The sequence below is a fragment of the Balaenoptera ricei genome, chromosome 16, assembly GCF_028023285.1.
Source record: "Balaenoptera ricei isolate mBalRic1 chromosome 16, mBalRic1.hap2, whole genome shotgun sequence".
Classification (NCBI taxonomy): Eukaryota; Metazoa; Chordata; class Mammalia; order Artiodactyla; family Balaenopteridae; genus Balaenoptera; species Balaenoptera ricei.
This window is the reverse complement of record NC_082654.1, coordinates 111612319-111637449: the sequence shown is the minus strand read 5'-3', so window position 1 is coordinate 111637449 and position 25131 is coordinate 111612319. Positions and strand designations below refer to the sequence as shown.

The following is a 25131-nucleotide window of genomic DNA, read 5'->3' as shown; positions in this document are numbered from 1 at the left end:
ATCATTTGCTGCCTACCCCCAGCCAGGTTCTAGGTTGGCTCACGTGTATGTATATGTACTAAATAAACATTTAAGGTACAAGCTCCTGAGTTCAACAGCAGGCTTTTGAGAAGACTGTCCGATGCGGTGCATGAAGGACCTCTCAGTTCAGTGAGTGTCTCCATCCATTCCTCCCTCCCTCCCTTCCTTCCTTCCTTCTTTTCTTAATGAAGAGCCTCTGTGTTTTTATATATTTCATAGAAATTTTTATAGCAGTTGCAGGTAAACTGTCAGGATTGGTTTTTAAAATATTTTTGGAACTTTAAGGTGTTCTATAATTATGCATGTGATTTTAACATTTAATATGCAAAAAGAAGTCTCTTGCTGGATTTGAGAGTACTGCGTTTTAAAAGTCTCTCTTCTGTAACCGGATGTTTGGGCAACTTTGTGGGGAGAGACTGCTGGGTTTCTTACAGCCATGTATTACTGACACTGGCCACAGAATGCCTTTGGAAATCCGACGTACTGTTATTACCTTATTCACGCTCAGTGGTATCGTGTTGTTTTGTGTTTTCACCACGTGATGCTGAGGATCAGGAAAGAAATGAATGTAGAGAGAGGTCGAGAGGGAGATACAGACTCCAACAGAGGACTAAGGGGTGGAGTCTGCTGCTTCAGGCTCCTTGAAGGAAGATGGGAAAAGGAGATAGAAGGAACCACCTATGCTGAAAATACTGTGAACATGCAGTGAGATTTGCAGAATCTGTCCCATGTTATTTGCTTTCGGAAGCAATTTTGAAAACCCCACGAGGAAAAAAACATAAGAACAATGCTTTTTTTTTTTTCCTTTTCCGCATAAATCAAAACTAACAGCATCAAATTATTTTGGGCAGAAACCACGTAATGTGAGTTTCATTGAGTTAAATAAATGCCATTTGGAAAGGAGTTTGCAAATGCACCAAAAAGCCCACCTGTGTTGTAGAATGTGTGGTGAAGTTAAATTTCTGTTTTACGAAACCTCCTTGGGCGGGGGGCAGTTTGCACAGAGGATGAGGGTCTCGTATCAACGTAACACAGGTAGTTACAAAAACATGTTATTGTACTGTGTAAAGATGCATAGTCATCTAATTTGGTTGGCTTTGTACCTTGTCCCTTTTTAAGCTTTTGCTGTACATCTAGAACCCTCAACACATACTGTGTTGTACTTCCTTTTGTAAATGATTTTTTGAATGGAATTTTGCACATAATACATTGTAATACTGTATGATAATCATCTGTGAAAATAATCCTTGAAATATTTTTTTTAAAAAAAGCGCTTGTCTCGAGCCACTGCCTCTGTCCAAGTCGACTCACGTTCCAAACAGCCTCCATTGAGGCCCACGTGCAAGCTTAACTTCTAATGTTCCTCCTCCTGCATGTTCCCAAGTTTTCCTAATACAGCTGTCCCTCGGTATCTGCAAGGGACAGCTTCCAGGATCACCAGCCAATACCAAAATCCAAGGATGCTCAAGTCCATTACAGAGAATAGTGTAGTACATGTCACATAAGGGACTGTCAGCCCCCTCCCACCCTCCAGATCTGCAGGTGCGGAATCTGTGGATACGGAGGGCTGACTGTAAACTATTGCTACTTTAAACTGTGCTTCTTAGAAGCAACATCATTCCATGGTAGACTCTGAAGTCCCAAATAGTCTGGCAGAAACATGAACTGAACTCCTCAAAAGTAGTGAAGGGACAGACACAGAGAACAGACTTGTGATTGTCAAGGTGGGGTGGGGGAGGGATGGGTTGGGAGTTTGGGACTAGCAGATGCGAGCTATTATATACAGAACAGATAAACAACAAGGTCCTACTGTACAGCACAAGGAACTATTTTCAATATCCTGTGATAAACCATAATGGAGATGAATATGAAAAAGAATGTGTATATGTATAACGGAGTCACTTTGCTGTACAGCAGAAATTAACACATCGTAAATCAAATATACCTCAATAAAATTTTTTTTAGAAAGCAGTGAAGGGCTTCCCTGGTGGCACAGTGGTTAAGAATCTGCCTGCCAATGCAGGGGACGCAGGTTCGAGCCCTGGTCTGGGAAGATCCCACATGCCGCGGAGCAACTAAGCCCGTGAGCCACAACTACTGAGCCTGTGCTCTACAGCCCGCGAGCTACAACTACTGAGCCCACGTGCCACAACTACTGAAGCCCGCACGCCTAGAGCCCGTGCTCCGCAACAAGAGAAGTCACCGCAATGAGAAGCCCGCGCACTGCAATGAAGAGTAGCCCCTGCTCGCCGCAACTAGAGAAAGCCCACGTGCAGCAATGAGAACCCAACGCAGCCAAAAATAAATAAGTAAAATGTTTTTAAAAAGCATTGAAGGGAAACAGCAAGATCAGATGAAAAACAAAAACAAACACACAGCACACAAGTCTCCTCACTTGTATCTTGGCCCATGTACTATCGCCTAACTTTCTGAACTTCAGCTTCCTGGGATACAAAAGGAGGATCAAAACATACACTTTCAGAATTTTAAATAAAAGTCTTTGTAAATTTAAGATGATATATGTTTAAATAAAATATGTATACATTTTTACATGTTTGTAAAGTAACAAAATAACTAAAATTTCATTTTGACTCTAGAAGGTAAGTGGCCAAAGCCACCTTTCCAGAAATGTTTACCCAGGCAGCCGAGCTCTCCCAGGCAGGGACATCAGGACACCCTGACTCATGCGGTGCCCATCTCACACCTTCTGAACACCTTGTCTCCCTTCCCCCTCTGCCCAAGGCTGACCATTCTTGAATTTTGTTTTATGTTTTTTTCTATATAGCAGGTTCTTATTAGTTCTCTATTTTATACACATTAGTGTATACATGTCAATCCCAATCTCCCAATTCATCCCACCACCACCCCCCCACCCCCTGCTTTCCCACCTTGGTATCTATACATTTGTTCTCTACATCTCAAGGCTGACCATTCTTTTTTTTTTTTTTAAGTCTTTATTGAATTTGTTACAATATTGCTCCTGTTTTATGTTTTGGTCTTTTGACATGAGGCATGTGGGATCCCAGCTCCCCAACCAGGGAGCGAACCCACACCCCCTGCATTGGAAGGCGAAGTCCTAACTACTAGACCACCAGGGAAGTCCCCCAAGGCTGACTATTCTTGAAGCCACTGAGGTTCTTTGCTGCTGGGAAGTCAATAGGCCTCTCTGAAAGCTTGGGGAAAGCGATGGACCCACCCCGCCCCCCCAGGAAAAACATGTATATCTACCTCCTGCCATCAATTCGGCATGTGATTGAAAGCCTCCCCTTCCAGATTACAAGTCTCTCCTGCTCAGCCCTGCATGGGCCTCGCTGGTGAGTTCCAGAAACAGAGCCTGCCAGCAGTCGGCAGGCAGGGACTGGGGGTCAGGCCACCAGGGGGAGGGGGCAGGGCCTCGGGGACAAGGCTCTACCAGAGCTGCACCTGCACCCAGAGGGTAGGGAGGGGGATGTCTGGCCACGCGGGCATCTTTAGGGAGCTTGCCTTCCTTCTGCTGAGGCCCTTGACCTCGCAAGTGCCTCGGAAAGGTTTAGACGCAGCGTGCGCGACTTAGACTTAATTCCCCTCTCCGTTCTCCCTGGTTAGGAAAGGTAACAGACTCTTGTTTCTTTTTTCTTTTTTTTTGGCCATGCCACACGGCATGTGGGATCTTATAGTTCCCCGACCACGGATCCAACCCACGCCCCCTGCAGTGGAAGCTGGGAGTCTTAACCACTGGGCCGCCAGGGAAGCCCCTACCGGACTCTTGTTTCTTCTAATCAAGGCCAATATGCTGCAAGGCCTGCTAAACGGTGATTCAGTGAGCAGTGAACGCGACACCCAGCAAGCAGGCCGGTTTCGGGCAGCTCACAGAGGAGTGATGTGTGCAAACCTCGAGGTCACCTGCTGTCACACAGAGATATGTCCCAGGGGAGGGGGGGAGGGTGAACTTACCGGTATTTGAGTAATTCTGGAGAGTATTTTGACTTGGCTTTAAAAATCACCTGCAATGACAAAAAAAACACGGCAAGTTGGGTACACAGTCTGCTGACACTGACAAACTGATATCATTGCTTAGAACTCCCCATTCCCTTGGTGCCTGGGCGCTGAGGCACGGCCTCTGAGATTGAGACATCTGCTTTGTGAGAAAGTTTGTGAAGCTAAACATTGTTTAGGCTGTGCATACAATTTAAATTTAATTTGAAATTTGAAAGGAAAGGTACTTACAAATGGTTAAAATGTTTTGTTTTTTTAAGGTATTACTGGTCTACCACTAGCCGGTACGTCCCTTATTTTAAGATTTATATTTGAGGGACTTCCCTGGCGGTCCAGTGGTTAAGACTCCGTGCTTCCAATGCAGGGGGCGTGGGTTCAATCCCTGGTAGGGGAACTAAGATCCCACATGCTGCACAGTGTGGCCAAAAAAAAAAAAAATTTTGTATTTGAGCCCATACTTCCCCCAGAGATAAACAGTTCACTCTCACACTTTATTAGGACTTTCACTGGCACCAAAAGAATGTGGTTTGAATGTACATGTGTCCATTGACTCAGGCCTCAAACTCTGCAGCCCGCTGGACTACAGGAGTGTCAACCTCGATGACATGCTGCCTGTTGGAATTTCCCCAGAGTTTCGCAGCCTGCACAGTCTGTTAACAGGCCCACGCGGGGGGCAGAGGCTGGCCTGGCAGAGCCTGTGAGAAGGCGAAGGGGAGACGGAAAGCAGTGTCAGCTCAGGCTCCAGCCCCACGAGACCCGCGGCTCTTCCCACGGTGCGGGTGTGTGCTCGCGGGAGCCCCGAGGGCGCTCACCGGTCAGGCTCTGGCTCGGGGCGCAGTGGAGCAGCAGGGCAGGGGCCCGTACCCTTGCTCTCCCGACCCCCGGTGTTCGCGCGTGGCGGCCCCCGGTGTTCGCGCGCGGTGGCGGCAGCACGGGGAGAAGGAAAGGAAGGGTGTGGAAGGGGAGAGGAGTGAGGACAGTTTTTCAGAGATGCTCCTGCTGTGGACGGCGAGGGTCAGACGACCTGCACTCCTTGCATCTGGCTCTCCCTCTGCACGGAGCTCCCAAACATGCCCTGGGCACCCCGCCTTTCCTCCTGCTGGCCCTGAGGGCTGCGATGTCCCTCTGGGAACCCACCGTCCTCCGCCATGCGCCGTTCCCCTCTCCTCAGCCCTCCGGGCCCTTGGTACTTCCCTTGGGATTTACTCAGCCCCCCCCCCCCCAAACGCCTGTCTAAGGGGGAGAAACCCTGCCTGAGCGGTAAGGAGAGAAGGACAAGGGGAAAACAGGGTGGGGAGTAAGGGCACGGTCCTGGCGACAGGGGAGGAGGGGACAGGCAGCCCTGGAACCCCCGGGGGCTCACGGGGGGGTCCATACTGTCGCCCTCCTGTCTGAGGAGCGAGCAGTGAGAAATCAGTCTGCTGGAGGGTTATGCGAACATAACGCTGGGAAAGCCTTCAGTGGATCCAAGTGCCCTGCCGTGTCTGCAGACGCAGACAGATGTCACGAGGGGCAGCGAGCCTCCAAGTGACCCTAGGGGCCGATTCCCACAAAACGCATGCAATAGAAGCAGTCATTCCCCCGGGAACCTTTTCAAAGACACTCTTCTGAGGACCCTCAGTAGTAATTCTCAGACTTATCCGTGCATAGGAATCACCCAGGGAACCTGCTAAAGATGCAAATCCCAGAGCCCCACCCTCCGAGGTGCCAAGCTGATGGGTCTGGGCTGGGGCCCAGGGATCTGCATTTTAATAGACTGCCCACCCCGAGCGAGTGATTCGGATTCGGGTTTGGCTAGCACAAAGACCGCCTCGTAGGAAATACGAAAGAGATGAAACTGCCTGACCTAATATTCTTGAGTAGCTTTGCAATCATTCATTTCAAACACACTGAAACAGTTGTTCACAGCAATGAGATGACACCGCAAGAATCCAGGTACAGTGCCAAGAACAGATATCAGGGGACGCTCCAAGTCCACGGACAGCACCCCACGACGTTCACGCTCACGCCTGCCTCAAACTTACAACAACGTGCCACCAACTGAGGACTCTAATCCTCAGAATCAACATCTGGGCGAGAGGGGAACCGCAGACATTCCTACAGACTTTACAACGAGCAAACCCACGCCCCGCTTTTTAAAAACACATTTTCAGAGCTTCACAGGGGAGCATTCCAAACTTATGGAGGAATTATTTTGTTTGTGACATGAGTTTTGTCTCTGTCCTAAATCCTTTTGGGAAGGAGGTAGGAAGTAGGGGTTCACACCGCAAATAAAGTACCTGGTAAAAACACAAAGAGATGGCGTGAGTACACTGCCCTTACGTCAAAGGGGCCCCGAGCTCAGCTTTCTCTGACAAGCTCCCGTGGGATTTTAGGCAAGTCACATCACCTTTGGTATTTCTCTGCAGTCCATGAGAAGGAGAAAAGTTATAAAACAACCTCCCTTAGGAATAAGACATAGATTAATACATCACTCCAAAGTTCTGTTACTGATAATACTGAATAATACTGATTCATGCAACCTATAACAACGCTCTCAGAAAAATGCTCTTATGACACACAGTACCTTGAGGATCTTGCTTTTAAATAATCAAGAGAATTCCTGGGGCTTCCCTGGTGGCACAGTGGTTAAGAATCCGCCTGCCAATGCAGGGACACGGGTTCGAGCCCTGGTCCGGGAAGATCCCACATGCCGCGGAGCAACTAAGCCCGTGCGCCACAACTACTGAGCCTGCGTGCCGCAACTACTGAAGCCCGTGCTCCGCAACAAGAGAAGTCACCGCAATGAGAAGCCCGCGCACAGCAACGAAGACCCAGCGCAGCCAAAAATAAATATAAAAAAAAAAAGAGAGAATTCTTCACAGATATCAAAGTGAGGAGATGAAACTACGGTATTTTTTAACCATGTTTAAATTGAAGTATAGCTAATTTACAATGTTGTGTTAGTTTCAGGTGTACAGCAAAGGGATTAAGTTATACATACACACACGTGTGTGTATATATATACATGCATATATATATTCTTTTCCAGATTCTTTTCCATTATAGGTTATTACAAGATGTGAATATAGTTCCCTGTGCTATACAGTAAGTAGGTCCTTGTTGTTTATCTATTTTACATATAGTAGCTTGTATGTGTTAATCCCAAACTCCTAATTGATCCCCCCCTTTCCCCTTCAGTAACCATAAGTTTGTTTTCTATGTCTGTGGTCTATTTCTGTTTTGTAAATAAGTTAAATTGTACCATTTTTTTAGATTCCACACATAAGTGATATCATATGATACTGAAACTACAGTATTTTTTAAAAAGTGTTTGAACTTGTCGACGAAATATACAAATATCGTTTTAATATTTCGCCACCCTTGTGGGGCTTACTCGGTGGCAGGTAACTCAGTTGACTCTCATACGCCAGGGCCATCGCTGGGCTCCCAGAAGCCACCCACAGGTGGTCCCGTGCTATGGACTCAGCTCGGTGCAAAGTGCTGTCACGGATGCAAGAAAAATTTGACCCGTTCTGCCTTCAACAGGGTTATGGTCCCTACTGGTGAGGGAAAACCTGCACTGGGAAAATGACAAGAGGAGATGCAACCCAGAAAGGCCATGGGCTCAGGTGGTCTGGGCACCGGGGGCTGATCTGCAGGTCGGGGGCTCGGCCGCGTGACGGGCACATCAACTCTTCCTGCTCCTCGGCCACATCCTGCCTCGTCTCACCCAGGCGGCTCCTGGTCCCACCAGGACGGCACGAGAGCACAGGCACGGATCAGGGTCGACCCGTGACCCACGGGGCACCCAGCTCACTGCCACCACTCGGCCAGCGCTGGGTCTCCAGGGCCCGGGATCTGCAGATTCACACCCCCAGCCAAGAGCTGCAGAAGCAGTGAACCCTCCCAAGTGGAAGCATAGCCCAACTGTGGCACCATCCTCCTCCATAAATGAAATAAGAGACGTTTCTTTACTTCCCACGGTCCCTGCAGCCCCGAATGCACATGCCAGATGGACGATGAACTGAAAGGAGGCAGGGGTGGGAGGCCAGCCTGGACCCCAGAAGCCCCTTCCTGGAACACAGCGAAGGTCAGGGTTCCCAGCCATGACTATCAAGTATCTGGTCCAGGACTTGAGCTTTATAAACAATCACATGCTTTGCCCCCATAATTCTCCTTGTAAGAACTGACTCTGAGGCTGGGTTTCTCAAGGTGCGCCCACAGAACTGGGAATTCATAAAGGTGACTGGAAATAGGTGTTAGGTCAGCAAACAAATTTAGAAACTGCTAGGCTACCCAGCTTTTCCCTGCAAAAATTCCCAGAGCCTTTAAAAGGCTAATTATTCTATGTTGTAAATCTTCAAGGGAAATGCAAGGTATGCAGCAATTTTCCAAACTTATTTGGCCACTGAAGGTGTTCCTAATGAGTGTTCCAGGGAACAGAGTTTGGGAGACACTGCCCTTAAGGTGCTAAGCACAGGTGGAATGTTCACTGCAGCCTTAATAATAGCAATAATAATAATCACAACAACAAGAAAAAATGACAACTTTAAAATCATACTCAGCCTTCACCCCCATGAACACCAATCAAGCAAGGCACTGAGCACGAGGGGTTCCCCAGGTCAAGCATTCTACCCCAAAAGGAACCCAAAGCCCCATCCTGTAAAAGATGGGGAAACCCCACAAAACTTAGATCCTCATTAAGTCCACATCGTAGCCTGGAGGAGAAAAGTCATCATCAGGTAAGGGGACAGTCTGACGTGAAATAAACCATTCGATCTTCTCTAAGCTGAAAGCCAGGGTGACAGATAATGACATCAAAATAAAAGCCTCAACCGTGATTTGTAAAAGCTCTGTCCACTCTTTACAATTTGTGGCAATTACGGTTGACCCTTGAACGACGAGGGGGTCAGGGGCTCCTCCCTGACCCTCCATGCAGGTGAAAATCCAAGTAGAATTTATCATGGGCCTTCAGCATAAAGGCGGCTTCCCTGTATCCACAGATTCAACCAACCGCAGATCATGTAGTTCTGTAGTATCCACTGTGGAAAAAAAATCCACATCTAAGTGGACCCATGTTGTTCAAGGGTCAACTGCTTATGTCTTGAATTCACCTGGGCCTTTGCAAGTTGTGCTTAGAAACTCTGCCCTGTCCTTCAAGTTAATCCTTAAACCTAAGTTGCTTAAAGTTGTATTTAAATTCCTGGGATTTTAAACTGACACAGTATACATTTAATTGCAGCGTCATTTTTGCCCTCATTAAAGAAAGTACATAAATGTCTGGACCAAGTTTTCAAAAAAAAAAAAATTCTAAACTCTCCTACTCACCCCTCCCCCACTCCTGTCTGTGTTCCAAGGAAATTCATTAAAGATTGATTAGTGCCCAGAAGTGGAGCTAACCCTCCGGGGCTGACTCCTGCTCTCTTATCGCGCTGCCCATCTCCTGGAGTCTGCGCTGGCTCCCACGGACCGGCTGGGAGGAGGGCAGGGCTCCTGAGGGGGAGGCAGACAAGCATGAATTACTCCTTCATATTTTACAGCCACCGCTACTGTCGGTGCGGGCTCCGCCTGCTCCCTGCAGAACCAGACCTACCAGATGGGAGGGACCTGTGAGCGGCTGGGGGACAAGTGAGGCCAGACAAAAATTCAAATTCTCCCCACATTCAGACTGGTGGTATTTGTGATGGGTCAACTGACACTGAGCACCAGACCTGGAATTGAGAATTGTGAAAATAAGGAAACGCTGGTCCCTGACTTCCAGAAACTACAACCAGATACAGACATGGTGTGAGGGGGGTGTGAGGTGTGAGGAGGTGAGACAGCCTGAGGGGAACCTGGACACCCTGGGGTGGGCCAGGTGGGCAGCAGGCTAGGCTGGGGTACAAGTCCAGGCAGCAGCCTGAAGTCAGGTAAGGCACATGCACTTCCCTGTAAGAGAATCAGAAGGCTTTCAGGACAATCCACACAATCTGAAATCAGAGCTGTGCTTTTAGAGGGGGACAGGGGTGGGGACCAGAGACAAAGGGCTTGGACTAGGGGTTCAGAAAGAAGGTGAAAACAGAGGTGTATGTTTACAGGCAAATCAAAGACAGAATGTAGCTTAGCAGTTGTCTGGGTCTGGGGTGTTGGGGAGAAGTGTGGGTGACTGCTAAGGGTTCCAGGGTTTCTTCTGGGGGTGACAAAAAAATGTTCTCAACTTTTATAACCCAGAAACAGACTCACAGACATAGAGAACAGACCTGTGGTTGCCAAGGGGGGGGTGAGGGTGAGGGAGGGATGGAGTGGGAGTTTGGGGTTAGCAGATGCAAACTATTATCTATAGGATGGATAAACAACAAGGTCTTACTGTACAGCACGGGAACTATATTCAATATCCTGTGATAAACCATAATGGAAAAGAATATGAAAAAGAATGTGTATATATGTATAACTGAAATCACTGTGCTGTATGACAGAAATGAACACAACCATATAAATCAATTATACTTCAAAAAAAAAAATGTTCTGAAATTGATGGTGGTGATGGTTGGGCAAGTCTGTGGATGTAGAGCTTTAAATGGAGAACAGTACAGAGTGTGAACTGGTCTCAATCAACATAAAGGAGCAGAACAGCAGGCAAGGAGCTGGCCCGGGGGTGCGGGTGGCACGTAGGCGGGCAAAGGAGGAGAGAGAGGTCTGGGTGAGGGACCATCAGGGTGTCAGATGCTGCTCAGAAGTAGGACAGGATAACCGTGGGGAGCTGGGCAGATGGGGAGGGGCCTGGAGGGGAAGTGGGGGGAGGCAGGAGGAAGTGGGAGCGGGGCGTCTATTCTAGAGCATCAGCTACTCTTTAAAAATGTGTTTGTGAAATGAGAGAGAGATTATTCAAGGGCACTAGGACCTGGTTTAAGATCAGGAGCCTGGGCCCCGGGACCCACCGGGATGGCAGAGCAGAGGGAGGGAGAGGCGGGAGGCAGGGGTGCGGCCAAGAGAGAGGAGCAGAGCAGCAGTTTCCATGGAAACTCCCATCCTGTTGTGGGACTAAAGCCTGCTCCCCTCACCCATTCCTGTCTGGTCTCAGCATCACTTCCACGGCCTTGCGGAGTCCTACCTAGAACTGACGCCCAGGACAGGAAAGCCAGGTGACTTTCTGAAGGTTTAATTCCGGTTTGGGGAAGTGGGGGGACGTCCCCACCCCCAAGCTGGCCCCAGGGAGGGAGGCTGGGGTGGGGAGAGCCCTCCTCTGTTCCCAGCCCCCCTCCCACCTCGCCCACACTCCCCACCTGTGGGGCTCTGTGCCCTCTGGGCAACCCCAGGCCCTTCCCGCCACCTCCCGGATGACGCAGGAGGGCCCAGAGAGCCGCCTATGACGTACACGCGTGACAGAAGTACAAAGGTTCTAAAAGCAGCTGCTGCCCTCGGCCTCCCTCCCCTCATAAATCACAGCCCCTGAACGGCTCACCCATTCTGTTCCCACCCTTTGAAGTCCTGCCTGCCTGTTTTTCCCTCCTACCAACCCCAGCTGGCCTTTGCTGCTTTACAGTCATTTCTCCTAACGAAGCACAAGCACGCTGGCTGCTTCTGGCAGAAACACCCCAGGCTCTTCCGTGTGGGGATGACAGTGACCCTTGTGCATTCGGCGAAACTAAACAAAAGTAACCTCTTCTGTCCCCAGAGGCAGCGTCCGTGACAGCTCAATGAAGCGCTATGCCTCCAGACCTGCACTTTATTCACAATTTCTCTATGTGGCCATTTTGCTTTATAAATTCCACACCCATCCCCACCCGCCCCAGAGCACGACCCGTGTCGCCGAGTCTCCGCTTTGGTGCCACCTCTTCCTGAAGTGCTGCCCCCTTAGAAGCGAACAGGCAGGTGGACACTTCACAACCCTCCCATCCTGAACAGGCTCCAGACCCCAGGCCCAGGCTGCACACCTGGTCCTCTGTCTGTGGTCCCGCCCGGGGGCTGAGGCCCCTGGAGACCCTCACAGTAACCAAGAGGGTCTGTAACTCTGTGTGCACCAAGCACAGACCCATGTCTAAACCAATCTCTGCCTCCTCCCCCTCCCTCTCTCACATACTATTTTTAAATGTATGTATGCAAATTCGTTTGAAAATGTTACACTTTTATAGTAGGTTTAAACTTTACTATAAACTATGTCACAGTATACACAAAGAAATAAAGTAACCAAAATTCACTACCCACCATGCAGTTCAGTCACCTTTGACACTGCCCTGTTTGCTCCAGTTCATTTTATTTCTAATAAATAAAAAGACACCATTGAAGCCCCCAGCGTCTCTCTCCTTGGTTCTGATCCCTCCCTCCTCCGCAGAGGGAACAGCCACCTGACTTTGGTGTTCTGATAGCCAGCAGGCTTCTACTTTTACGAGGATAAACAATATATAGTCCCATCTTGCATGGTTTCTCACTTTGTTTGAGTCAATGCCTTCCATACCCTTCTGCAACTTGTCTGTTCACCTGTCACGAGGTATTTGCAATGTATCGATGCTGAGACACTTGGCTCTCATTCATGCGTTCTCACTAAGGCTGGGTATTCCACCGTCTGCAGGTCACAGCTGTGTGTCCATCACCAGCAGAGAGACGCCTAAAGATGGTTAAGAGTGTGGACTCTGGGGAATTCCCTGGCGGTCCAGTGGTTAGGACTCAGCTCACTGCCATGGCCCTGGTTCGATCCCTGGTCGGGAAACTAAAATCCTGCAACCCATGCTGGGCGGGTTATGCGTGCATGCATGCAGGCATAAATAAATAAATAAATGTATGTATGTATGTATGTATATGCATATATGATAAAAACTTGAAAAAAAAAAAAAAAAGAGTGTGGACTCCGGAGCTGGCTCCCCTGGGCTTGAATCTTGGCTCCACCAATAATCAGCTGTGTGACTTTAGAAAAGTTACCTAACCTCTCTGTGCTTCAAGTACCTCATCTGTAAAATGAGACTAATAACAGTGCCCATCTCATCAGTTTTTGTGAAGATTAGGTGAATTACCACAGATAGAGCACTCAGCCAAATGCCTGCCACCTACCAGACACTATCTCAGCGTTTATGTGTTTGCTGCCCCCGCTGCTGCTATATTATTACTACCAGTCCCTGCAAATGCTCTCAAACCACGATTCTAAATGCACAGCTACTAAACTGTGATCATAAATGCTCTCTTGACCATAAAAGGAACTTTCATACTCAAGAAGGTTAGGAACCACTGACACATTCACGATTTGCGTTTGTGATCCCTCTGTGTTGGCCACTTCCTGATGTATTGGGGAAATTATGCAAACCCTGAGGCCCTGGTCTCCCTGGGTGGCAGTCATTAGTCTGTTTCCACATGCTAAGCATCCTCATTCACCAGAGCAGGGTGACTCGACCTGCAGTTTTTTAATTTTTGGAGCCCGCTGAACTCAAATGCAGGATGTCTCCCTTTGCACAGCAATCCCTGAAGAAGAGCAAGGTCAACTCTCTAAGACAGCAAGGGCGGGGCGATGTCTCTATGTCTGCAGACACTGGCCCTGTTTTTAAAGCCAAAGAATACATAAAATAGATAACCAACAAGGACCTACTGTACAGCTCAGGGAACTCTACTCCCTATAAGGGAAAGGAAGCTGAAAGAGAACAGATTTATGGATATGTATAACTGAATCACTTGGCTGGACACCTGAAACTAACACAACACTGTGAATCAACTATGCTTCAGTGAAAAATAAAATTTCCTCAAAAAAAGCCACGGAACCCCATGAAAGAAAAAGGAGTACGCTCTCCATGCCAAGTCATTCTGGGGGCAGCAGCCTGGAGCCAAGGCATGCTCTGTGTCCCCACCTGGGCAGGTGTGACAGGCCCCCAGGGAGGTGACCGGCTCCCAAGGTCAGGTCTTCAGCCTGTCATCTCCTGTCTTTGAACTTGGCAAGTGCGTGGTTCAAGGAGCGAGTCCTACTCACTGCCTGGCCTCACGCTGACCGTTGGGACAGAGGACCCCCAGCACTTAGGCGAGCTGCTTTCATATGTGATCTCGGGACCAACAATGATTCTGCCTCTCCTCTGAACTCCTGTAAAGCCCAGAACTCCCTGGAAGCACCCTCAGCCTTCTCCCGCTCTCCTGAGAGCTCTGCTGCCCTGTCCTGTCCTGTCCAGCTGAGCCAGCACCGGAGAGCCCTCCTCAGGGGCGTGTGTGTGTGTGTGTGTGTGTCCTATCCCCACAGTCAGCCTGGGAGCCCCACAAAGGCAGGAGCTCAGCCTCACACTTCTCTGCCCTGTAGTCTCAGGACCCCTTTGCAAATGATGAAGGGATGAGGTCTCACGGGATACAGGCGTCTCCACCTGCCCCGTCCCTTCCTGAAGGCTCCTCTCCTGCTCCAGTTCCCAGGGGTCCAGCCAAGCCCCTCTCTCCTCCACCCCCCAGCGGTTCACCAGAGCCTCCGTGTCCCTATCAACTGAACTGCAGCTCCATCCAACATCACCGACACATGCCCGGCCACCCCGCAGGCTCTCGGCTCCACACTGGTCAAGTCAGGCCCACAGGTACCACCCACGACGGGCAGCAGCACCCTGGAGGGCGTGCCTGTCCAAAGGCCCTCAAGGTCACCTGACGACACACTGAACGCTGGCCTTCAGGCGCCCTGATTTTTCCTGTGTCATCTCTTGCTACCCGAGCGTCTGGGTTCAGGGGCGCGCAGCTGGCCAGGCTGCCATGAACCTTTTTTTTTTTTTTTTTGGCCGCGCTTGGCTGATGGGATCTTAGTTCCCCGACCAGGGATTGAATCCAGGCCCACGGCAGTGAAAGCGCCAAGCCCTAACCACTGGACCACCAGGGAATTCCCTGAACCTGCTTTTTTGCTCACCCCTGATAAACTCTCTTTCCGCTCCTGGGCCTCAGGGTCCCCCTGTAAGATAAGAGCGTCAGGGGGCTTCCCTGGTGGCGCAGTGGTTGAGAGTCTGCCTGCTAATGCAGGGGACACGGGTTCGAGCCCCGGTCTGGGAAGATCCCACATGCCGCGGAGCAGCTGGGCCCGTGAGCCACAACTACTGAGCCTGCCCGTCTGGAGCCTGTGCCCCGCAACGGGAGGGGCCGCGATAGTGAAAGGCCCGCGCACCGCGATGAAGAGCGGTCCCCGCACCGCGATGAAGAGTGGCCCCCGCTTGCCGCAACTAGAGAAAGCCCTCGCACGAACCGAAGACCCAACACAGCCAAAAATAAATAAATAAATAAATAAAGTAGCTATAAAATTTAAAAAATATATATTAAAAAAAAAAAAAAGATAAGAGCGTCAGTACAAATGTTTATCACGGTGACTTCTGCTTTTAAAACTATGACACGAAGTTCCCAGAGGGATCCCAGCGCCACAGGGATCGCTAAAGCCTTGCTTCTAAGTGGGGGTGGGCCTGACTTGTAGGGGAGGAGGGGAGGGACGTGAGCTCAGCCGCCTCCAGGGCAGCCCGGGTCACCTCACTGGTGCAGGTGGAGGTGAACAACGCCCATCAGCCTCCCTGGCGGGCGTCTCCCTCTGCGGGCTCATGAATGGGAAGGGCTGTGGCCACACGAGGTACCACGATCGGTATGATGTTTCTGAACTGCTCCTGCCACGATGGCAGTTCACAGTTTACCTGCCAGGGCCCTGCCCATAACTGTTCTAAACGGGCTTAAATAAGGTAACACACCATAGCACGGAAGATACATTTCTCCACCTAGGAAGCTTAGCTGGGTTACCAGCCAGCCGGGCCCCAGGGCTTCAGGCTTTCGTGTGGCTGCAGCATTGGGCCACGGCTCGCCACTGGACCCCAATCCTCTCGGCAAATGATGTACGTACTACAGAATAGGTAGTGAAGATGCCTCAGGGGTTTTTTTCCCTCCAGAAAATAACTTTCTGTCTCGGAAGGAAGGACAATTCTGAGGTTTCCTGGAACTCTTGCCCTTGCTGGGAGCAGTGTGGTATCTTTTATGAGCTACATGTTTGTGTCCGCCCCAAATTCACATGTTGAAATCCTAACCCCCACTGTGATGGTATTAGGAGGTCAGGCCTCTGAGCACTTAGGGTCAAGAGGGTGGAGTCCTCGTGGGTGGGATTGGTGCTCTTATCAAAGGGACCCCAAGGAGCCTCCCTCTGTTCCCTACCACGTGAGGACGCGAAGGGAAGCCGGCTGTCTGCAAGCAGGAAGAGGCCCTCGCCAGAGCCCGACCCTACTGACACACTGCCCTCAGGCGACCAGCCTCCAGAGAGAGCGAAGTGTCTAGTGTTAGTCAGAACGGCCATCATCAAAAAGTCTACAAACAATAAATGCTGGAGAGGGTGTGGAGAAAAGGGAACCCTCCTGCACTGTTGGTGGGAATGTAAACTGGTACAGCCACTATGGAGAACAGTATGGAGGTTCCTTAAAAAACTCAAAATAGAGCTACCACACAATCCAGCAATCCCACTCCTGGGCATATATCCAGAGAAAACTATAATTTGAAAATGTACACACACCCCAATGTTCATAGCAGCACTATTTACAATAGCCAAGACATGGAAGCAACCTGAATGTCCATCAACAGGTGAATGGATAAAGAAGATGTAGTACATATATACAATGGAATAGTACTCAGCCATAAAAAAGAATGAAATAATGCCAATTTGCAGCAACATGGATGGACCCAGAGATTATCATACTAAGGAAAGTCAGTCAGACAGAGAAAGACAAATATGATATCACTCATATGTGAAATCTAAAAAAAATGATACAGAAGAACTTATTTACAAAACAGAAACAGACTCACAGGCATAGAAAACAAACTTATGGTTACCAAAGGGGAGAGGTGGAGGCGGGGATAAATTAGGAGTTTGGGACTGACATATACACACCACTATAGATAAAACAGATAACCAACAAGGACCTACTGTATAGCACAGGGGACTCAATATCCTGTAATAATCTTAAATGTGAAAAGAATTTGAAAAAGAACAGATATATGTATATGCATAACTGAATCACTCTGCTGCACACCTGAAACTAACAACACTGTAAATCAACTATACTCCAATATAAAATAAAATTTTTTTAAAGAAAGAAAAGAAAGCAATGGATTGTTAAAAAAAAAAAAAAAAAGAAAGAAAGAAAAGAAAAGGAAAAAGAAACTCCTGGTGTTGAAGCTGTCCAGTCTGTCGTGTTTCATTGTAGCAGCCAAACAGACTCAGACAAGGTCAGAGACTGCTCCTGTATCCTGTCCAAGAGGACTGCCGGCAGTACCTCCTCCAGGGGAAGGAACGTGGTGACAGAAACTGCTCTCGGGGAGCGAGACGTGGGTCTGCTGCTGTGCTGCCCCCAGCTCACTGAAGGACACTGGATGGAGACACCTGGGATAATGACCAGGACGGTGAGGGACAAACCCACATCCCATCAGAAGCAATGAAGGGAACTGAGAATGTCCCACCCAGAGCAGGGAGGACCCAAGAGGAAGCAACATATGCCACCAAGTCTGTCGTGGGAGGGGTGACACCGCTCCGCATGGCCCCAAGGGTCGGGGCCAGCCCTCCCCCAGCTTCACTTTTCCATCCTGGTGGTGGCCTGGACCCCAAGAGGCTGCCGTGAACAAAGCAGGGCGAAAAGGATTTGACTTACACTTAAATAGTAGCAAAGCCATTGGTTCTGTTTAAAGCGTGTGTCCTAGAGGGAGAATTACAGAGATGACGGAGTGAATTAAGCCCCCAATCTTCTATCAGAAACATCTCGCACCTGGTGTCACCACAGTAAGGACTGTCACTAAGTCACATGGGCCACTGGCACCATGGAGACGGAATTTACGTGGTCTCTTCTTCTCCCTGTTCAACGCTAAGTTCCCTGAAAGCAGGAACTACGTGTGACCTTCACCCTATCTGCACAGCCTCCAGGGAATAACAGGCACTCAGAAGCTCGTGCTGAAGCAACCTTAGTGTCCCTCTGCAGATGAGTGGGTAAGCGAACTGTGGAACACACTTGTGATGGAACATCAGCCAGCCTTAAAAACGAATGAGCTAGTGACACACCCTACGACACGGATGAGCCTCGAAAACATCATGCTAAGTGAAAGAAGCCAGACACGAAAGGCCACTTAAGTGTATGATTCCTTTGATGTGAAGTATCCAGAACAGACCAATCCACAGAAAGCAGATCGGCGTTCACCAGGGACTGGGGTGAGGGGGGAAAAGGGACTGACTGCTTAATGGGCGTGGAGGGTCTTTTTGGAGTGATGAAAATGTTCTGGAACTGAACAGAGGTGATCGTTGCATAATAATGTGAATGTACTAAATGCCACTAAGTCATACATATTAAAATGGTTAATTTTACGGGATGTGACGTTCACCCCAATTTTAAGAACAGACTTGTCAAGTGAGTGAAATGTGTCTCCAAGTTCACGTCCGTAGACTGTGCAACTGAAAGCTGGGAGGACCAGGACCTCTGTGTGGACACTGATGCCGTCTCATCAGGACAGGGCTGTGGTCCCGCCGGGGCTGGGCCCACAGGAGCCAGCCGGGCTCACATTCGGCCCACGTCCCTCCCTGTCTGCCCCCGGTCACACACAACCAACAGACCGTCACATGGCCTGATGGGCAACATGACCTCTGACGGCTCTTAGGTCTGGGGAGCGAGGAGAGCAGCGTGTGCAGACGTTTACCCTGTGCTTTACACACTACGTAGCCTGACAGGTGTGTCTTAAAGGGGGGGAGCGGGTGACATCACAAGACGTCCAGCCCAAGGCCCCTCGTCTGTGTCTCCCCAGCTCCCCCGCGCCCCGCCGGCCGGGACAGGTCCCGCCTCCCCCGGGTGCTGTGGGTGGCATGTGGCCCCCGGCACTGCCGCCTCCATCTGTCTGTCTTTCCCTATAGTCTGTGGCCCCTCAGGGCACAAATTTCAGCTTACTGTCTCTGAGCCCAGACACCTGTGTGCAGGTGATTGATGAGATCTGTTCGCTGAGTGAACGACACTCTTTAACCACAAGCTGAGAAGCCACGGCCTGTTTCCAATGTGCCCGAAGGACCTGTCACAGTAAAAATAACAGCAAGGTGGGATGGGAGCTTGGTGACACACGCCGGCTTTGTCCTAACCTTGTGCCGAGGACCAAGTTCATCCTGTAGCCTGTTACCGTATGGCCTGTGAGCTAAGAATCGTTTTTATCTTTTTAAAGAGATGTCTAAAAAAGAAAAAACAATATGCAACAGAGACCATACGCGACGCACAAGGCTTAAAATACTGACTCGGGCACCGTCTGGACTTCCTTTCCTGCGTCCTCCACGCCCAAGTTTGAGGAAATAACCCACTCAGAGTAAAACCACTCGGACCTCCTCTGTCCTCAGAGGTTAACAGGCTCTAAACTTTAGCCACAGGATGAATCAAAAGTAAAATATTTACAAGCCTCTGCGGACCTCCGGGGGTGCCTACGTGCCAGGTATGGTCACCTGTGTGCTGAGGCCATTTCCGTCCTGAGATAACCGACCTGCCAGACCCATAACAGGGAAGAGGCTTCTCTCCTCTCCCTGGAACTGCAAGGCGATCAGGAATCAGTGGATGAAAACAGATCCTGGGATCACACACTATGATGTTTCCAAAAACCTGACACTCTTAGGGATGTCATTCGGATGAGTGGCATCAATTTCATCAGTGCTCTTCTCCAATCAGCCCACCCCTCACTGCTCCAGCCGGCACCTCCGAGCTGACGTCTCTGGGGGCTGGCAGATGGGGGCACATCACAGCCCTCTGGCGGGAAGGGCACTGCCGCACACGACCCACCCGAGCAATGAAAAGGGCCTTAGGATGACGCTCTCTTTCTGCCTCCCTGCGAGTCCCCGCTCGTCTGACCCAGGGAAAGGCAGGGGAGCAAAAGGACGCAGCAAAAACCTATAGGCGTGAGGGTGTGTGGGACCAGACCCAGGCTCCAGTGGGAATGGGAGCCACAGGTCTGGGTTCACGGCACAGGGACAACACAGGGACAACGCTGACCGTTCTCAGCTCAGCCTCTGCTGTTGAGAATTCGCGGCTTCCTGGGCAATGGGCTGGAGCTCAGATATGCTGAGAAGAGGCTGTTCCCACGAGTGTGGAGGCCGTGAAGGAAATTTGGTTCCCCTGATGTTGGCATGCGAGCCCTTTGGCACTGAAGCCACAAGAGTGGAGGACAGAGAGAACAAAGAAGTAGTGCTTCGAGGACCGATCTTGGGAAATCGGGCTGTAAAATTGGAAAGCTTCTTCTTGGGGGGCAGTTTTTAGAAGTAAAATTAGGAAGTGACTTCCTGGGGAGTGCTGGTGGTAGATGGTAGACTGAACGCTAATAAAGAAACTTCTCCTGGTCCTGCGTGTGTGCACACACACACACACACACAGAGCTCTGGCGGCTGGGAGTCCACTGAGTGACCACAAGGAGCCGTTGCCAGGGGCCGGGCAGCCACGGTATGGTGCAGAGGTGAGGATTCCCGGCCCCTGTGCGACTGTGTGCTCCTAGCTTTGAAATAAGGTACTTGGGGACCAGCAAAGGCTTGCCTTGTGTGTTCCTAAGCTTCTTACTTCTTCATAATCATCAAGAGGCCTAGAAGCTTCCCTCTTCACAACTCCTAGATTAGGGCCTGGCACACAACAGATTCGGTAAACATTTCTTGATTAAATTGACTGCCAAGAGCCACAGCGAGATCCACTTATGCCTGAGGTCACCACCTCCCTTTTCCTGGTGGGGTGGAGACAGGGTCCCTGGATTAGCTCTTCAGCTGCCTCCTCGTTCCCGGTCAGCAGAGACGAGGACCAGGCTGCGTTCTGAGTTGCGGGGTGTTGTGTGCAGCAAGCACTCTTCCCGGCTCTGCGTGCCTGGCTGGGGGACCCAGCACAAGTCACCAGAATCTTCGAGGCCTCGGCTGCCTCATCTGCAGAATGAAGGGCGGACCCCCCAGTCCCTTCGACTCTCAGCGTGGGGAGCTACAGCTGTGAGGAACTGGTGACCTCCATCCTCCCCGCAACGGGAGGCCCAGGGTCACTGCCATTTGACAAACATAAAAGTTGCAGGTTGGTGGGAAAAATTATTTCAGTGACACAGTGGGCTGATAACGGGCCGAGCCAGTGCTGGGGCCTGACGTTCAGGACTGTGGTTTGGCCAGAGCCTGGGCTCCGACGATTAGGAGATGATGCAGAAAGAGCACCTTAACTGAGGGAGAGGAGGGGCCGAAGGACGCAGCACAGACGGCACCTCCTTTAACCTGCTCCAACCCTGGGGAGAGCACTAGGGCTGCCCTTGTCCTGCAGCAGGTGGGTAACTGGCCCTGGGAGACACGTGAGGGGCCGACCCAGCTCTGCCCACAGGGTCCCTGCTCCTTCCACTCCCAGCGCTGCCCGGATTCACAGGCCTTTGCTGGCCCACCACGAGCCCCAGGCGCCCACAGTAACCCCCCTGCAGCTTCCCTGCCGCGCTCTAAGGCGTGGTAGGTGCTGGCTCCTGCGTCAGTGTCCATTAATCACACCACCTCTTCCCCACCAAGAGGCCTCACTTCTCCTTTTCCTTCCTCAAACCAGCCTGTAGTGGCAGGAATCTGTCCCAGGGCTCAAGACAAGGCTGAACCAGGGGGCAGCTGAGCCCGCCGCATTCGGTCACACCCAGGAACCCCAGGAGTCTGAGGGCCAGACCCCAAATTAGGAGAGAGAACAGCTGGGGGAGACGGCTGCCCAGGCGCCGCTGAACTCACCCCCCCCCGGCCCTTCCCCCAACTCCCCCCACCCTGCCTTCCCCCACACACACCCCGCCCAGACCCTCCACCCCAGCTCTGCAGACAGACCTGCCTCGTGCAGGGCTGCCCTGGCCCAGAAGCTGGCAGCCTTGGCCTCGGAGCCTCTGCTGTACAGCCTGGTCTGGACGCGGCGGCGGGGGGGGGGGGGGGGGGGGGACTCCTGGCTCCAGGGCTCATTGGTCGTGTGACCTTGAGTGAGTCATACAACCTCCCTGACCCCCCTCTGAGAAATGGGGACACCATCCGTATTTCCTTCAGAGGGTTGTTGGGAAGAATAAATAAGACAAACCGCTTAGAACCGTGCCTAGCACATAGCACATGCTTCTTCATTGTTAGCCACTACTCGCCACCCTCCGAAATCGGATTTATGTGTTCTAAGAGGGGGCCCAGGCCGCAGTAATCCTTAAAGGTCCCCCGGCCATTCCAGTGGTTGAGAACCCTGCCTAAGAGAAGGCATGTGGCAGGGGGGAGAGGGGAGAGGGGCGTCTGAGCGGGGAGTCAAAGGGCGACCCCTTTATAACACCCCAGAAGTATCAGAGTATTTGCCAGGAAGCCAGAGAATGGCTTCTCTGCCAGGGTCTGAGATGCCACCAGTTAGTACCACTTTCCCCTGCCAGCCACCCTGGAGATATAAAGAAAACAAGTCCTGACAGTTACAAAGAAGCTAGAGTGGTGGCTTGCGGCCTCTTGGCTTGCAAGGCTGTCGGCCTGGTCACTCTTTCCCTCGCTCAGCATTTACTCCCCAGCCAGCAGATGGTGCAGAAAATGTGAAGCCCTGCCCCTCATCCAGCTCTGAGTGCAGAATTTGCACGCGAGTGCCAGAGAGCCATGGCAGTGCTCTACGCTGTCCTTTTTTTCTCAGAAAGGGACCAGAATAAAGATCTCAATATGCAATCAGATCATCGTCACAGTTCTTGAACGAACATCAACCTACCTGACTTACGTATCTTGCTGCAATCAGCCCTTTCCATCCAATGAACAAGCCGGAGTGTCTGCAATGTAGCTGACTGCCTGAACTGGTTTTCGGGTTTAAAAGTTGTGTTTGGACAGATGATACACATTACTTGTGGACTGGAAAATATGCTGATACACTGGACCGAGGAGAAGGCTTTGAGTATAGATCCCTTTTGATAAGATTATAATAGCTACTAAAGAGTACATATGTTAGTTTTTAGCCAAAGGTATTTCCTCCAAATTTTCCGTCAGGGGCTCCCACTACACCAGGGCAATCCGTTTTCTAACTTTTCTTTTCTTCCTTTTTTTTTTTTTTTAAAAATCAACAGCATTTTCTTTTAATAAATAAGGACACTATTAAAAGGAATGGAATGCTTGCTGGCACAAAGCCTCTACCTAAGCTACAGCTCTTAAATTCCCCTTACCAGGTGACGTGGTTGGTGCCTTCCCCCTGGGCAGGGTCCTAGTGAAAATGGACATTTTAGTGCTTGGAAAGCTAATGAGAAGCAGAGATGATGATGATGATGACGACGGTATTGTGCTATTACACCTTTATGCAATGCTTTACACAGTATTTGCAAAGTACTTTCCAATTACTGTACTTCATTAAGCCAACCGTCACAGCAGCCAAGTCAATTCGCACGTTCTCCCATTAGCTTATTAACAATCTGCCTCATAAAACGACTCCCGTGTGCCTGTAAAAGGGCCCCAGCAAACTTTTACGGCTTTTTCTCGGCAACCCTGACCTCCCGCCGCATCAGCTCAGGAGCTGGGTGTTGCCGCGACTGCTGTTTAGCAATCCTGTAGAATGAGTTAGCAAGCTGCACTTCAGCAGGGCTCCCACTCTGGAGGCTCAGAACATCCCATCCAAACCAGGGCAGTCCCACCCTGCCTCGCAAAGCCAGTGTCTGGCCCCAACCTGGAGGCCAACGTGCAGGTGATCTTTCCGGGCTGGGGGTTACATCCTTTGGGATGAGGGGATAGAGGGAAAACTCCAGGGTTCGAGTGTCCCTGGGGGGCACACCTCCCATCAGTTCGATTCTCCTGCGTGCACGGAGATGCTGCTCCCCGCGCACGGAGGACCATACCCACTGGCTGATGCTGAGCTGAGGGCAGAGGCTGCGGGTGGCCTCCAGCCCTCACTTTCCTGTCCCTGCTCCTTCGCCTCCCTTGGGAATGGGAGGGCGTTACCTGGGACAAAGGCCTGCAGGTAGGACAGGGCTCGGACCACCCCAGAACCAATGCTTCTTCCCCGGACCCTCTCAGGCCGGTGGCTCTGTGACCCGCCCCGGCGGCTGCCATCGCCCCCTCCAGGTGAGCGCCCTCCAGGTGCCTCCCGCCTGCGGGGGCGGCCTCCCGCGACTCACCTGCGTGAAATACAAGTTCATCAGCGTGAGGGTGAAGAACTGGAGGCACACGGGGAAGCAGTAGAGCAGCCAGAAGACGAAGGGGCTGAGCGCATTGGCCGCCACGAAGTCTTTGAAGTAGAAGGAGAAGAGAACCGTCCGCAGGGAGGCCCAGAAGAGGCAGAGGAAGAGGAAGACGCTCTGGTAGCTGAGCCGCTTGTGGCGGTAGCGCAGCACCAGCCAGAGCTGCACGTAGATGAACAAGAACAGCAGCGAATAGAACACGGTGTAGACGATAGTGAGGCCGAGCTTCACGTAGGGGGGTACGGCCGGGGTCAGCGTGGGCGGCAGCGAGTCGTTGCGCAGGGGGTCCCACGGCGGGGCCTCCATCGGGCCGGGGGCGCTACGGCACGGCCGGGGCGCTCGGGCTTCATCAGGGCTCGCGGCCGCCGCCGCCCCCGCGGGGGTCTCCGAGCATCGCGCTCCACCCCGAGCCCGGCGACTGGAGGAAAGAAAATAAGCCGCACTTCCTCCCCCGGCACCACATGATTCACTGGGGCGGCCTTTTGTCTGCGATTGGCAGCGCCGCGCCCGCCGCCCCCGCGCGCCCGCCAGCCCCGCGCGCCCGGGCTGTGCACCGCGCGCCCCTAGGAGTCCCGCCCCCCGCGCCGCGCCGCGCGCCTCCACGTCTCCCACTGCCCCGCGCCGCACGCCCCCCGGAGCCCCGCCCCTACCGCGCGCCCCCGCCCCGCCCCGCCCCCTGCCCTGCGCGGCCCCTGCGCCGCACGCCCCCACCCCGCCCCCTGCCCCGCGCCGCACGCCCCCCGGAGCCCCGCCCCCTGCCGCGCGCCCCCGCGCCGCTCGGCCCCCCGACGCCCCCTGAGCCGCCCGACGGGTGCCGCGTCTCCCCCTTCTCCTGGGACGGAGCCCCACGCCTCGCGCTCTCTGCGGATGATTACTTGTTGTTTTGCAGAAGTTAGTTAGCTATTTTATTTCAACAGCGACAAACGTTGCAATCTTTTTAAACATTAAAAACAAACTTTACGACTCTGTGGCTATGAACTAATTGGCGTTTTTCCTTGAAAATGTCATGCTGGGGTGATGTTTATTTCTAAATCCAGAAATGCCAAAGACAGGGTTTGTGTTTTTGAG

At 51.5% G+C, this 25131-nt stretch overlaps 1 protein-coding gene across 2 annotated transcripts in view; it reads right to left on the bottom strand.

The window, feature by feature from the left end:
• Window positions 1–24594, bottom strand: part of GPR137B (G protein-coupled receptor 137B) — a 47473-nt gene extending 22879 nt beyond the window's left edge. The window contains exons 1-2 of one of the 2 annotated variants that reach the window (XR_009497957.1): window positions 24001–24465; window positions 3955–4004 (exon numbers count right to left, since the gene is read on the bottom strand). Coding sequence is in view for 1 of the 2 variants with exons in the window: in XM_059899933.1 (XP_059755916.1) it covers window positions 3955–4004; window positions 24001–24369 (419 nt within the window). In the remaining variant the exon portion in view is untranslated. Of the gene's footprint in view, window positions 1–3954; window positions 4005–24000 lie in introns of both variants that reach the window. The other variant, XM_059899933.1, reaches the window with a different exon arrangement.
• Window positions 24595–25131: the final 537 nt, after the last annotated feature.